Source organism: Carassius auratus, unplaced genomic scaffold (genome assembly GCF_003368295.1).
Source record: "Carassius auratus strain Wakin unplaced genomic scaffold, ASM336829v1 scaf_tig00000254, whole genome shotgun sequence".
NCBI classification, from domain to species: domain Eukaryota; kingdom Metazoa; phylum Chordata; class Actinopteri; order Cypriniformes; family Cyprinidae; genus Carassius; species Carassius auratus.
Genome location: NW_020523286.1, coordinates 1,284,459 through 1,297,476, shown reverse-complemented (window position 1 = coordinate 1,297,476; position 13,018 = coordinate 1,284,459). Strand labels below are relative to the sequence as shown.

General features: G+C 38.7%; 2 protein-coding genes across 5 annotated transcripts in view; one reads left to right on the top strand and one right to left on the bottom strand.

Annotated features, from left to right (window-relative positions):
- Positions 1–8,805, top strand: part of LOC113068895 (NOC2-like nucleolar associated transcriptional repressor) — a 33,592-nt gene extending 24,787 nt beyond the window's left edge. The window contains exons 17-19 of the mRNA XM_026241814.1: positions 558–699; positions 8,161–8,262; positions 8,445–8,805. Of these exons, the coding sequence (XP_026097599.1) occupies positions 558–699; positions 8,161–8,262; positions 8,445–8,575 (375 nt within the window). The 3' untranslated portion in view covers positions 8,576–8,805. The remainder of the gene's footprint in view (positions 1–557; positions 700–8,160; positions 8,263–8,444) is intronic.
- A 1,384-nt stretch (positions 8,806–10,189) lies between these two features.
- LOC113068893 (sterile alpha motif domain-containing protein 11) overlaps positions 10,190–13,018 on the bottom strand; it is a 57,083-nt gene continuing 54,254 nt past the window's right edge. For all 4 annotated transcript variants that reach the window (XM_026241812.1, XM_026241811.1, XM_026241810.1 and 1 more), the window contains one exon: positions 10,190–11,963. In XM_026241812.1, the coding sequence (XP_026097597.1) occupies positions 11,734–11,963 (230 nt within the window). In that variant the 3' untranslated portion in view covers positions 10,190–11,733. The remainder of the gene's footprint in view (positions 11,964–13,018) is intronic.

The following is a 13,018-nucleotide window of genomic DNA, read 5'->3' as shown; positions in this document are numbered from 1 at the left end:
GAAGAGTATTATAGCGCTCAGGGCTGCGTCCCAGGCTTTGATCCACTGAGTCCCCACGCTCAGATCTGATTACCACAGCCTCCCTCCTGCCTCTACTGCCTCTGCCATTTCCTCCATCAACACACACACACACACACACACGCCCCATTATGTTTTTAGGAGAGAATAATATGACTTTATTTTTTGGGGCTTTTTGTTTTTTCAATTATTTTTATATATTATATTATTAATTTGAATTAAGATATATATATATATATATAGATGGAGGTTGAATACCCAGTCTCATCAGTGACTCTTTTTTGACATCTGAAGTTAATGAGATGGAAGGAAACTCAAAGAATAGTTCATTGTACATCAACTAGAGAAAAAACAAAACACTTCCACTTCCATTCTACCAGATTTAGTCTACAACTAAATCTGAAATGAAAACAAGCGTTTCACCAGCATTCTATTCTCATTAATGTTATGTCTGAAGTGTTTTGTTCATGTTTTCGTCTGTTTTGATTAATGACAGCATTTAAAGATCTTTTTTTCTTTCCCATCGCATTTTAATTTAGATGGAGGACTTGAACCTCCCTGAGATCAAACGCAAGAAGGCTGAAGAAAAGAAAGTAGACAAGAAGGAGTTCAAGGGGCTTTTTGAGTCAGATAGTGATGATGATGATGATGATGATGATGATGACCTGTTGAAGTCCAAAGGTAAGGCTTCTTGTTAAAGCTGCAATTAGTAAATTTTTGGGTTAAAAATGAAACAAAACAAACAAAATCATTATTTGAGCAAGTACATAACCAGCCAGTGTTCAAAACTATCGCCTTACTTTAGCCCAATTTAAAATAATTAATTTATAATAGTGTTTTCTAATTTGAGTGGTACTGGGTAGGTTTTCGCGAGAAATTCGAGCATGGCACTGCCTCATTATGTCACGTCTGGAAACATGAAGTTGTCCTGGCTATTAAGCTATCGCATGTGAGGATCCTGCAGGGGGCGGATCGTTTAATTATAGCCTATTTCCACAGCAGGTGGAATAATTAAATGTCAAAAATCATTGATGGCAGATTATAATCAAGAAAGATTATATGAAACATGTGAATTAAATTATATTCCAGTTGTAAATGTGGTTCTGATTACAGATAACCTTGTGTATTTTAAAGACCACCAGTTCAATGGGAGCATAAATTGCTTTTGGAGTTGAAATAATTTCTTAATATGTAATTTGAATGATGTGACAATTAGAGATTAGACTGTACAGAAATTGAAATACTAAATTAAAATTTACAATTGCAATGCTCTACCACTTGAGCTACAGGAACACTAAATAAAATAAATATACATGCTAATACACACTATACTCATAAGTCACACAATGCTGATGTTGTTAACATTAATAATTTGAGAATAAAGTATAATAATAATTTGCAGGGTTTGATGTGATATGAACTAATCGATCATTAGATTAAATCACCATTGGTTGCGTGTAGGGGTGTGCCGGTTTCAGAATTGGTGATGACGGTTATGACGTGAGTCAAATGTGACGGTTCATAACATAACCGTCGGGGGGGGGGTTATGCTAGTGGATCTGTCGTAGAGTCAGTTGGTTGTTCTTGGAGATAGCGGGTTAACTCCGTGTCAGCGCGCGCTCTGATCGGTAAAGGGGCAGAGATTTCAGACCTCCGTTTATTAAGGAGATGTGTCACAAAACTCATCATCCGCGCCACAGTTTTTTGAGCAAATTTCAAAGCCGCACCCGTCTGTTCTAGAAAGGATGCAGCAAAGATATTTAATGCTAACGTATGAGGCATAGGCCTACGCTGAGTTTCATTTACGATGAGATGCGCTCTAGTTCACAGTGCAGTGCAAGTGAACGCGGCGCGCTGGTGCTTCCATGTCACGGTTATCATTGTCTGCTATATTTGCTTTTTATTTATTAAAATACATGCAATTGGTTGATGAAACATTTATTAAAATTAAGATAAAATTTGTACAAAACGAAATTCGTTTTTAAGAAAGGTTTTCTACAAAGCAAAATTTAATGAAGTGGTAAATATGTCTGACGATTTACAAAACTTCATTAAGTGGTAAAAACCATGTTTCCCGATATATTGCGGATCTTATGATCCTATCTAAAAAATGAAAATAATTTTTGATAAAAAATGTTTGTAAAAAATATTTTAATGACACTGTTTTGCCGGTTATAGAGTTCTAATGACGGTGTTCAACTATAACCGCCGGTCTCACGGTTATATACTAACCGTCACACCCCTAGTTGCGTGATTTATTGCAATGCTTTTTTCCTCAGTTGATCAGAACAAAGCATGGCAGAATTGTTAATGTTTAGGTGACAATAAGTGGTAAAAATTCTTATTTGGGTCATATATTTCAAGACATAGGCTATAATCCGTGATTGCGAAGTACAGTGAATATCCACACCAGTGCAGTGAGTGACAGCTAAACATTCACCTCAAAAAAGATTCATCTGTGCTGAATCACAACCCACACATGGAACATAATTCCTCAAGGAACTGCAATTCCAGGTTTTCAAACATGGATAGCAACAAAGAGGCAAAACTTACAGACTGCAGCTTTAATATATTACCCAGTTCCTGTATTGCAACTAATGCATATACCATACAAATACATGTTTAACATGCAATGGGAAGGATTCCTAGAGTTTTGTTTTCCTGTAATGCCTTTCTTTGTCACCGGGAGGCTGTAATCCATTGCTGTGTGCTGTCAGAAGATTCTTTCTCATCTCAGAGATGAGTTCTGAAACCACAGAAAATTAAAACCCAACAGATCTATTGAAGTACACCTTTATTTTGCCTCACCTTTATTTTGTTTTGTTGTAATGCTTAAAGGAATAGTTCACCCAAAGAGAAAATTTGGTGTTGATTTTGGTGGAGAATTTTTCTCTCATACCAACCAAGATGTTTCTACATCGGAACAGATTTGGTCAAATTTAGTATTCCATCACTTGCTCACCAATGGATCCTCTCCAGTGAATGGGTGCCGTCAGAATGAGAGTCCAAACAGCTGGTAAAAACGAGTCCATTAAAAAGCTTCCTGCAGTGAAAAAATCCATCCCGTCGTCAACCGAATCAATCAACCGAAATATTTGTTTGTAACTGTTTTGGCCTGAAAGTAGTGCTTGATCAGTGCATTTTTCTCTCCTGATTCAGACAAGTGGATTTTTCGATGAAAAAAAAAACTATTACGGATAGAAGACTAAAGCAACATTTAAAAGTAAAAAAAAAAACACCTTAATTTGTTTTATTGATTTATAAAAAAAAAAAAAAAAAAATTCAGGTTGTGAATTGATTCCATTACTTGTGGATTATTGTGACATTTATATCAGCTGTTTTAACTCGTTCTGACGGCACCCATTTACTGCAATGGATCCACTGAAGAGCAAGTGATGTAATGCTAAACTTTTCCAAATCTGTTCTGATGAAGAAACTCATTTGCATCTTTTATGCCTTAGGATGAGTAAATGAAACACATTTTATGGGAACATTTTTAACAGACTTTATTCAGCCGATTGTAAAAGTGGTCTCTTATATATGACAGGATTAGATTGCAGGAACTGAAAAATTGAGAGGACTAAAGGGAAATGTTTTTTTTTTTTTTTTTTTTTTTTTTTTTTTATAGAGGTGGAGCTAGGTTAAACATTTTGTTGAAAGATTATAAATATGAATACAAATATTTGTTACATATTCCAATAATATGTGCAAATAATTTTGGTTTCATTTTGGCTTTAAAAATTATTTTAATTAAACAGTCTTTACAGTTGATATTGAATATTTAGAAGCATTTCGATAGAAGCAGGAAACTATTACATATTTCAAAAACAAAGAACAATTATATAACAATATAACACAAAATAAATACATTTCAGATGTGTAAGCTCAATATCGCTCTCTCTCTCTCTCTCTCTCTCTCTCTCTCTCTCTCTCTCTCTCTCTCTCTCTCTCTCTCTGTGTGAGTATGTGTGTGTGAATGGATCTGAGGTGTCAGACGTGCACTTGCCTCTCCTCTTTTAACTCTATATCTGGAGTTGTGTGCTGGGTCATGTGTCGGACACATGCCACAGTCTCCCACTCCTCCCACCCATAAGGCCGACAGCCGCAAAAAAAAAAGTCCCATGGAGGTGGGAGGCGAGAGGAAGGGCTTTTTTTTTTTGTTTGTTTTTTTTTACATCTGGTGCTCATTGTGTGGAGTCCCTACAAATCTCTCTCTCTCATTCTGTCTGCCTCTCGCTCTCTCTTACAGGAAGCTTTTTTTTTGTGCAAACTTAGATCCCAGTGGGGGTTTGTAATTCAAAACATTCACTTGAAAAGATGTTAGTGGCCGCTCCTTCACCACACGGCTTAGCTGGCCCATACCTCCAGCGCTTAGACCCGAGGAATACTGTCACATGACCTCTAATAAATTAATTTGTGGTCTCGGTTCGCATATTGTCGAACAGAAAGCACTTTTTTGTTGTTGATTTGTTGTTCTGTTTTACTCCTTTACCAAACCCACAAATAAATTTCCCTTTTCGACACTTTTGATTAAGACATTTTTCCTTCTGCAGTTGGATTTCTGGCGGTCACATGGCAGAGATTTAGTGTAAGCGGCTGGTGTGAGCCTAGGAGTCGTCACTGTAGTGAGAAAGAGGATAGGAAAGGATGAGGGTGGAAGTGACTGTTATGAAGTCATTGTGCATTCACATGACAATATTTACATATCCGTACCCTGAACTGGCTATTACAGGATCTGACCACGACTGGTTGTGCTGGAGTTTGTTTGGAGTTTGAGGATATATATATATATATATATATATATATATATATATATATATATATATATATATATATATATATATAATAGTAGTGATATACCCTTTTAGTAATAATTCATTCATTGTTCATTGATGCTGTTTGCTTTTAAACGTACTTTAACCACTACAGTTGGAAAGGCAGAAACAGATTGGGTTTTTTTTTTGTGTTTTTTGGATTCAATCTTAATCTCAAGTTTCCATCGTTTAAATTACTAACAAGTGGATTTTCTCACTGGAATAAACTCAGGTTGGCCTAGTAGTGTCCAATTAATGTGCTGTATTCGTTTGTCACTATTTTGAGGTAATCTGATGACTTTACCCAACTTCTAGTTTGTTTGTCTCTGAAGTTTTGGTGCGTGTCACTACCTGCTGGGTTTTAATATTCTTGAGTCGTGTTTATTTCGTTGTCGCTGCAGTGTGCCAGATCATTTAATGCCTTCCACGTTCAAGACTTGGCTTGAGCTTTCTCCATCTTAAAGTGGAGACTTTGTAAACACCCTCATCTTCAGTGTTTCTGTGTCAGAGCTGAGAGCAACATGTAGATTGTGTCTTTGAATTTTTTTTTTTTTTTTTTCTTACATTTTCTCAGTATTGATCAGCCCACAGGCAGTCATTAAAGTCTTTGCTTCATGCTCCTGGTGGACTTTCTGTACCCTCTCTGAACTCTCCGTTATATTAAGATGCATGAGGCTCGTCTCAGCAGCAAGGTGTGCGCCTGGTGTTAAGCTCGGCTCCCCCCTCTGGCTGGCCCCAGTGTGTGCTGGGTAATTAGGGTGGAGGGTGTCTGGCTGGGGAGGTGTCTGTGCTGCCATTCACCTCCCAGGCAGCATCTAATCAAATCCCACTTCAAAGCTCAGGGATTTCAACTCTGTCCTCTTCAGAGAGCACGAGACACTCCCACACACACCTCTGGATTAGCGAGGCTAAATTGCCGTCAGAAGCTAGCCTCTACTTTTGTCATGTAAATAGTAACCTATGCGTGAGCAGCATGGGTAGGTCAGCTTTGGTGTAGTCTAGTCTCTAGACGAACAAGCGCACTCTTTCTGTTGACTGTGTTTAATGGGAGTTCATCTTTAGAAATTGTCTTAAAGGTTCACTTATTCACTTACAAAATGAAAAGTAAATATTTCAAGTCAAAAGACATTTTAGAGGCAGATCAAGTCTTTATATATATATATATATATCAGTGCTGTCAAAATTAGCGCGTTAACGCATTCGATTAATTTGAAATATTTAACGCGTTAAAAAAAAATAACGCAATTAACGCGGTTGCAGTTTTTTTTTATTTCCAGTTGTGGCCTATGTGTGTTCAACGTGCAAAGAAATATGGATAAGACCAAGGAAGGACTTTTAGACGGAAAGTTTCAGTATAAAACTCTGCCGGATTACTCTTCAGTCTGCCACAAGAAACAGCAACATTAAAATCATGAACTCAAATGTCATTGTTTAAAAAAAAAAAAAAAAAAACAATGACTGTAACAGTGCGTAAATCAGACCTTTCTGTAACGCTAACGTTAATAAGCTTAAACGAAAATAACTAAATAATTGTGTAGCGGAGTATTTTTTGTACACAGTGCCGCGAACTGTCAATCACTCCTGTACGCGCGCATCACTGTCCTCCACAGCTGCAGCAACTTGCGCTCTCTCTCTTCATCAAGCTTTAAAACAAAAAGGGGACAAAAAGATCATATTGTCTTTGTGCATAGGCTATAGATTAATTAGATAAATGAATATCTAAATTTGTGCCTTGCCGTATACGGTATTTTTTTAGAACTTAGAAAAAAGATGCTGCAGCCAATGAACAGCCAGCGGGGGCTGCAGGACGACTCAACCTCCGCAGACAGTTTTTAATGTTTATCAGACAATAAATACTCAAGATTTTGCTTTAGTATAACTCACAACGAGTTTCACACACCTTCTCCGGCCACGTTGAGCTGATGACACTTAACAGTGGGAAAAGCGACACATGCGCTATTCACTTGTATAACTTAAGGGTGAATGGGTAATGTAGTTTCTGCTCTGGGTGGGATGAATTAGGAAGCTTGCATTGTGAAGGGCGCTCTGAAAATCGGCAGTGCAGGTAAAAGATTAAAACCTCTATTAAAACAGATGTCCAAATGAGCGTACCGGTACGCTACAAGCACGTTCTGGGCGCATGGAGAGGTGGCGGTACGCTCAAGAGCTATATTTGGAAGTGGCGGTACTGAGTACCGGTGCCTACTGGCCCACTTAAAGCACTGGCAATGACTATACTTTGGAATTTTTTTGCAGTCCACTTAGAATTCAACATGGAAATCATTTTTGTTTTTTATTGGCATTGATTGTTTTGAAATTCAAATGGTACTTACATGCCTGTGTTTTTATTTCTGTAATAAATATGGCTTTCAAGCCAACAGTTAATTTGGAGGATATTGATGGTTTATTGCAGGTATGTTGTTTACATGAGAAAATCTGTGTTACAAGTTAAACAAAAATTCCAATAAACAATCATATTTTGAATTTAAATAGTTTCTTTGTCTTGAGTTTACATTAATTATTTACATTTTACATTTACATATCCAAAAAGTTTCAGTCTTTTAATTGCGATTAATCGCGATTAATTTTAAAAAATTGTGCGATTAATTAGTTAATTTTTTTTAATCGATTGACAGCACTAATGTATATATATATATATACATACATGCACTTTTTTTTAATATAAACATTTGAACAATGTTTGTAATAACATGTTTGTAATGACAGATTTACTTAAACATTATTTAATAATAATTACCACCTTAACAGGTTAAAGTATAAATATACTAGAATAACTTATAAGATTTAATTTTTATTGGATTTAATTTTGTAATTATAAGGTGGAAGATGTGCTAGTCAATTTTGAAAACTAAAAACAACTGAAAAAAAGCATAGATTAAAATATTGATCTTGAGAGTTAAGAGCTGATAATGGTTCGTCAAAAATTACTTTTTATTTTTTTTTAATTTTTTATTTTTTATCAAGAAATATTGTCAATCTGTCTTGCTTCCACACAGCTGACATTATTACCAACTGTATCTTATAGGTTGTGTGTATAATAAAGACCCTGACAGTCAAATGCAGCATCGGAGACACACTAATTAAACATCACCATTTCTGGCAGTAATTTCGAATGTTAGGCCATTGCTAATTTTTTAGGTTTAAAATGAAGTCAAACGTATGTCTTTGGATTAACATACACCAATGAATTTTGATTTCATGTTGACTTTTAAAATGCCAATTTAATCAACCTATTCACCTTAACTCTATATCAGTAAGATCACTTGTAAGACGGTTTGGATTTGAGCTTGTGAATCTATTTTAACAGGAGAAAAGGGCGACTCTGATGAGGATGATGAAGGCCTTGAGGACCTCTCAGACCTGAGCGATGATGATGAAGAGGATATAGATGACTTGGAGGATGATTCAGGTGATTTATGTTTTAAATGTTTCTGTAAAGAGCTACGATTGGCTTTGTTTAGGGTTAGATATTGATTGTGTCTGAGAAATCTTCTGTATGTTTTCGACATTATTCTGCTTATTATATTTTTCGACCATCTTAACTAGGTAGCATGCCATTAATTTTTTTCCCCATTTTTGACATTGTCTCAGATGGTGACCAGAAAAGGCCGTCGTCTTCTAAAGGCAAAGCACCAAAGAAGATGTTGAGCACCGAGCTGAAGGAGGTGGCTGAAGGAGATGAAGATATGGTTGAGGACCTGGAGCTCTCTGATCAGGACTAAAGTCACATCAGAGGGACCTTTCTATTTCACATTCAAACATGATTTATACAGTTATTAAAGCAATAGCTCACCAAGAAATGAAATACTTTTCAGGAAACTGTTCCTTTAAGAGTCATGTACAGTCCCTGATGTAGTAATTTTTTTGCACCATTGTATTTTATAAAGTGTGAAACAAAACAAATTGATCTAACACTTCATAAGGTTGTCAAATTAAAAAGAACTTACTAAAACTCTGAACTTTGTTTTAAAACTACTAAAGGCTATCTTTTTCAGCTCAGTATTTGGAGATGTTGCATTGTGCCGAGGGCACTGCTTGTGTTCAGAGGTGGTGAATGGGTAGGCCAGAGGCGGGAGGTGGAAGCACGGGGTCGGCCCTGAGCACCAGGCACCAGCCAAACGCTCGTATCATCCACTGCCAGGCTGTGCTGCCCAGGTGGGGAGAGAGGAAGAGACGAAAACAGAGAGCAGCCTGTTCTCTCATCAAAACATCTCTCCCCTTCAGTGCTTTCACGTCACTTTCTGAAACTGCTTGGCTTTTTCTGAGCATTTTAAAGCAGCGTTTAAGCTGCCAGCACTCCACACCGCTGTAGTGGTGCTGTAGGAAATTGGTTGAGAACGACTACTCTACTAGAATAGTCAAAAAAAAAAAAAAAAAACCTTACATTTGTCCTCACTCTCTTTTAACAATTAAATTCGTTTCTTCCAGTTCATAAGCCTTAACGATTTGTTTAGGAATTAGCCTGATCTCATTCTTGAGATCAACTGATACGGTTCACTGGAGAGAAAGACTATTTACAGATTATGACTAATTTAGGTCTGTCTTAAACGTATCATAAGACATCAGAAGACACTGAATATGAGGACACATCATAAAAACATTCATTGTGTTTCCTTTTTAAAGTCCACATTCACTGTAATTGTAAGGAAAAACATGCCCAAGATATTATTTGTGGTTTATGAAAGCAAGTCAAAGGTTTAGAACACCTTAAAGGGTCAGTAAATGGTAACATCATTTTATTCCTTTTTAAAATCATCCTCTCTGAGGCTCACAACTGGGTGTAACAGCTGTTGTTTATGGCTGAAGCATCTTTCCTGTTGCATAATGGGAGTGTGAGCACACATATTTTGTGTTCTGTTCTTTCCATCACTCCCAGCTTGAGGTGCTGTTCAGAACGTCAAGCAACGTTAAATTCAGACCACCGTGACTGAACGTCAGCTGGGCTGCATTAGAGTAAATTCAGTTTGCACTAGAGCTGACGCACCATCATGCCTGTGCTTGCACGAGTCTGGGTAACAGGTTTACTCGTCTATCACTCCGAGCACAGTCCATCACGTGCAGCACCTGGCTCTGACAGTCACGGGTGTAGTAAAAGATTTTTTTAAGGGCCGGATGTTGGACATCCATGAGAGTCAGTTGTTCTTTAGGTTAGGCAGGGGCCACAGGGGCCCTGGCCTGTGACTGAACCTAACGCTCTGACAGCTGTTGTTGACCTGAACCCTAACACCCCCCACCCCTCCCCTAACCAGGGGATTTACCATCCGCTGGGACCACCACTCCCTGCCCTACAGTGGAGGAGTTTGGAAATAAACATATTACTCAAAGAAGAACGCATCTGCAAGTTTGCAATAGGATTTATTTCACCCAGCAGAGAATAGAAAAATAGGATGAAGACAAAACATTGATGGGAAATCTAGAGACGGTTTTAATGAATTGCTTACATATTTAAAAAGAAAAACAATCTCAAAGATTTGCATAAAGAGCTTTGTGCCTTCCATTTCCCTGCAACAAAGAGAAAAGTATTGTTCTTTGGGATCAATTTGAGGACAATTTAATATTTCGTTGCTCTAACTACAGCAAACAAATTTCCTATAAATAATTTTTTTTTTCTCATTTATATGCTGAAGTGGCATTTAAAATTGGGGCTCATGATGATTATAACTGGAATACACAGCAAACAGAAAGAAAGATGAACAAAAGTACCACTGAGTCAGCCCAGTCACATTTTGTTCGGTAATAAAGATTTTTAACTCGTGCAACTACATTTAACAAAACGTACCACTTATTTCATCTTCAGTATATTCTCATCTTGAGCATGTGTCTGTACAATTCAGGATAACATGTCTTTCCCTCAGCAGTAAGTGTGACATCACAATGGCATTAATCCATCTATGGACAGGCATCGGGAGGGATGTTCATCCTTCCCTGATGCTCTTTTTTTCGTGTGGTTATGAAACTAAAACGGGCCCAGATGTTTGTCGGGTATTAGTTTGGGCCATTGCTTTGGCTGATGGCTTTTGGTCACAGGAAGTTTTAAGTGCTTTACACATCTGTTTCTGAGGTCCTTTTCCATTTCACTTGCTTTAGTACAGCGCCCTGTATGTGTACCTTGTTTCGTCACTGGTGAGATCAATGCTAGATCTCGTTTGAAAATTCCACATCCATCCATCTTTGTTTTTGGACTGTGGAATGCATAGTTGCGCTGGTCAAGACTGCAAATGAGTTCCATCCTATTCTTATATTTACTCCTCTTTGGAGGATTTCGTTTTTCAAAACCACAGAGAATTTAAAATGGCTGGAAGTTGGAGCTGCAGAAAAAGAAAGCGTTTCTTTCGAAGTTCACCGCTCCCCGTGAATGTTTGGTACAACAAGAGTTTATTGCAGCGAACGTTGCTTTCTTACAGCATCTGACACAAAAGAATGTCGTATGTGTGCCTTGTACATTCGCTGGATGCGTCTCCCTTCCTTCTGGCATGCTGTTTAAGAGCAGCTGTCTGCTCACGTTCACCTCTCACACACTCTAACGCTTCCTGTCTCGTCCCCAAGTCCCTATTTGCACATCTTTGGATTTTGGCTTCCACACAGCCGCTGCGAAGAGTGGAGCTGTTTTAGCCCGTGTCATTTCATCAGTGTCTCTCATCTTTCTGCACATTTCTCCACACTTTTCCTAAAAAGATTAAGTGCCTCTGAATAAAGGTCCTCAAGTTTGCTTTTATTTTGGGAGGGGAGGGGGGTAGAGAGGGTAAGAGGAAGGAAAGAATAGTTCAAAGAGAGCCCCCTTCATGCCCCCTCTCTCCGTTTTTACCTCCTCCCTGAAGCACTGCCTCTGCCATATGGAGAAGCAGTCAAGAGTTATAATGGCCAAATCTACGAGGGAGGTTTAGTGGAGTCGTAAGCTCCCGCTGAGGAGGGGTTTCCGTTCTCCTGTTTGGGGGAGGCGCGGCAGGCAGGAGGGGGCACACTGAATGGGGAGGAAGTGCTGCCAGTAGAAGGAGGGCGGGTCTCGGTGGGCAGGGGGTCTCTGTCTGTGGGGCGCAGAGCAGATGGCGGCAGCGGGAGGGCCAGCGGGAAGCTGGTCATGTAGAATATTCTGCCAATACGTCGCGCCACCTGAGGAAAGCAGCCACATGCCAGCGTTACTTCTCACACTGTACAGGACCAGTGATTGCTTTCATGTCTGCTTAGATTAATGAATGCAGAATTGTGATTACACATGAAGAAACAAAGATAAAAGAAGTGGTCCTATTCATAGCTCAGGGGCAGGCAAGTTCAGTCCTAGAAAGTCTGAAAAAAAAAACTCACTTTGCTCATAGCCTTAGTAATCCTGAAGACATTGATTAGCTTGTTCAGGTGTGTTTGATTAGGATTGGAGCTAAACTATCTATGACCAAAATTGCCTATGCCTGCTATAGGGTAATGGGGCTGTCGGCAAGGTTACAAAAGTTGCCCCACAGGTGTAAACATGTTCTAGCCAAAAGTTTTAATCTGCTTCATGTATTACAGTCCATCTCGTGGGCCCCCCAGGTACTGTACGCAGTTACTGGGGGAACCAAATTTGGAGACTCTAGGCAAGGAGTGAAGTCTCCTGCTCCTGGTGGACCACTTCAGTGCAAAGTTTAGATCCAGTCTTACCCATCACAACTGCTTGGATGTTTTAAATGATCCTGAAGACACTGATTAACTTGTTAAGTTGTGTTTAATAAGGGTTGAAGCTAAACTCACAAGCAAGATAGGACACCCTTGCTCTATGGCAGGGATGGACAACTCTGGTCATTGGGATGCCTCTGTTTGGCAGAGTTTAGCTCCAACCCTGATCAAACTCACCTGTAATTCTCAAGATCAAGATCAACATAAGCTTGTTCATGTGCATTTGATTAGGGTTGGAGCTAAATTCTCTAGGGCAGTTAGGACAGAGTTGCTGACCCTTTCTCTATGGAATACCTGCCCACTATTATTGCAACTTGTACAGTCCTGCTCCTGGAGAAGTATGCTTGGCTATGCCCTATTTACAGCTATTTAATCATACCTGAATCAGATAATCAAGTTCTCAGGATTACTTGACAGAGAGGTGTGTAAAAGTAAGGTCTGCATGAAATCTGCAGGAAAGTGGCTCTCCAGTAGCAGAATTTGACACCCTTGGTACAACAGGTATTGGTGTTTTTTTT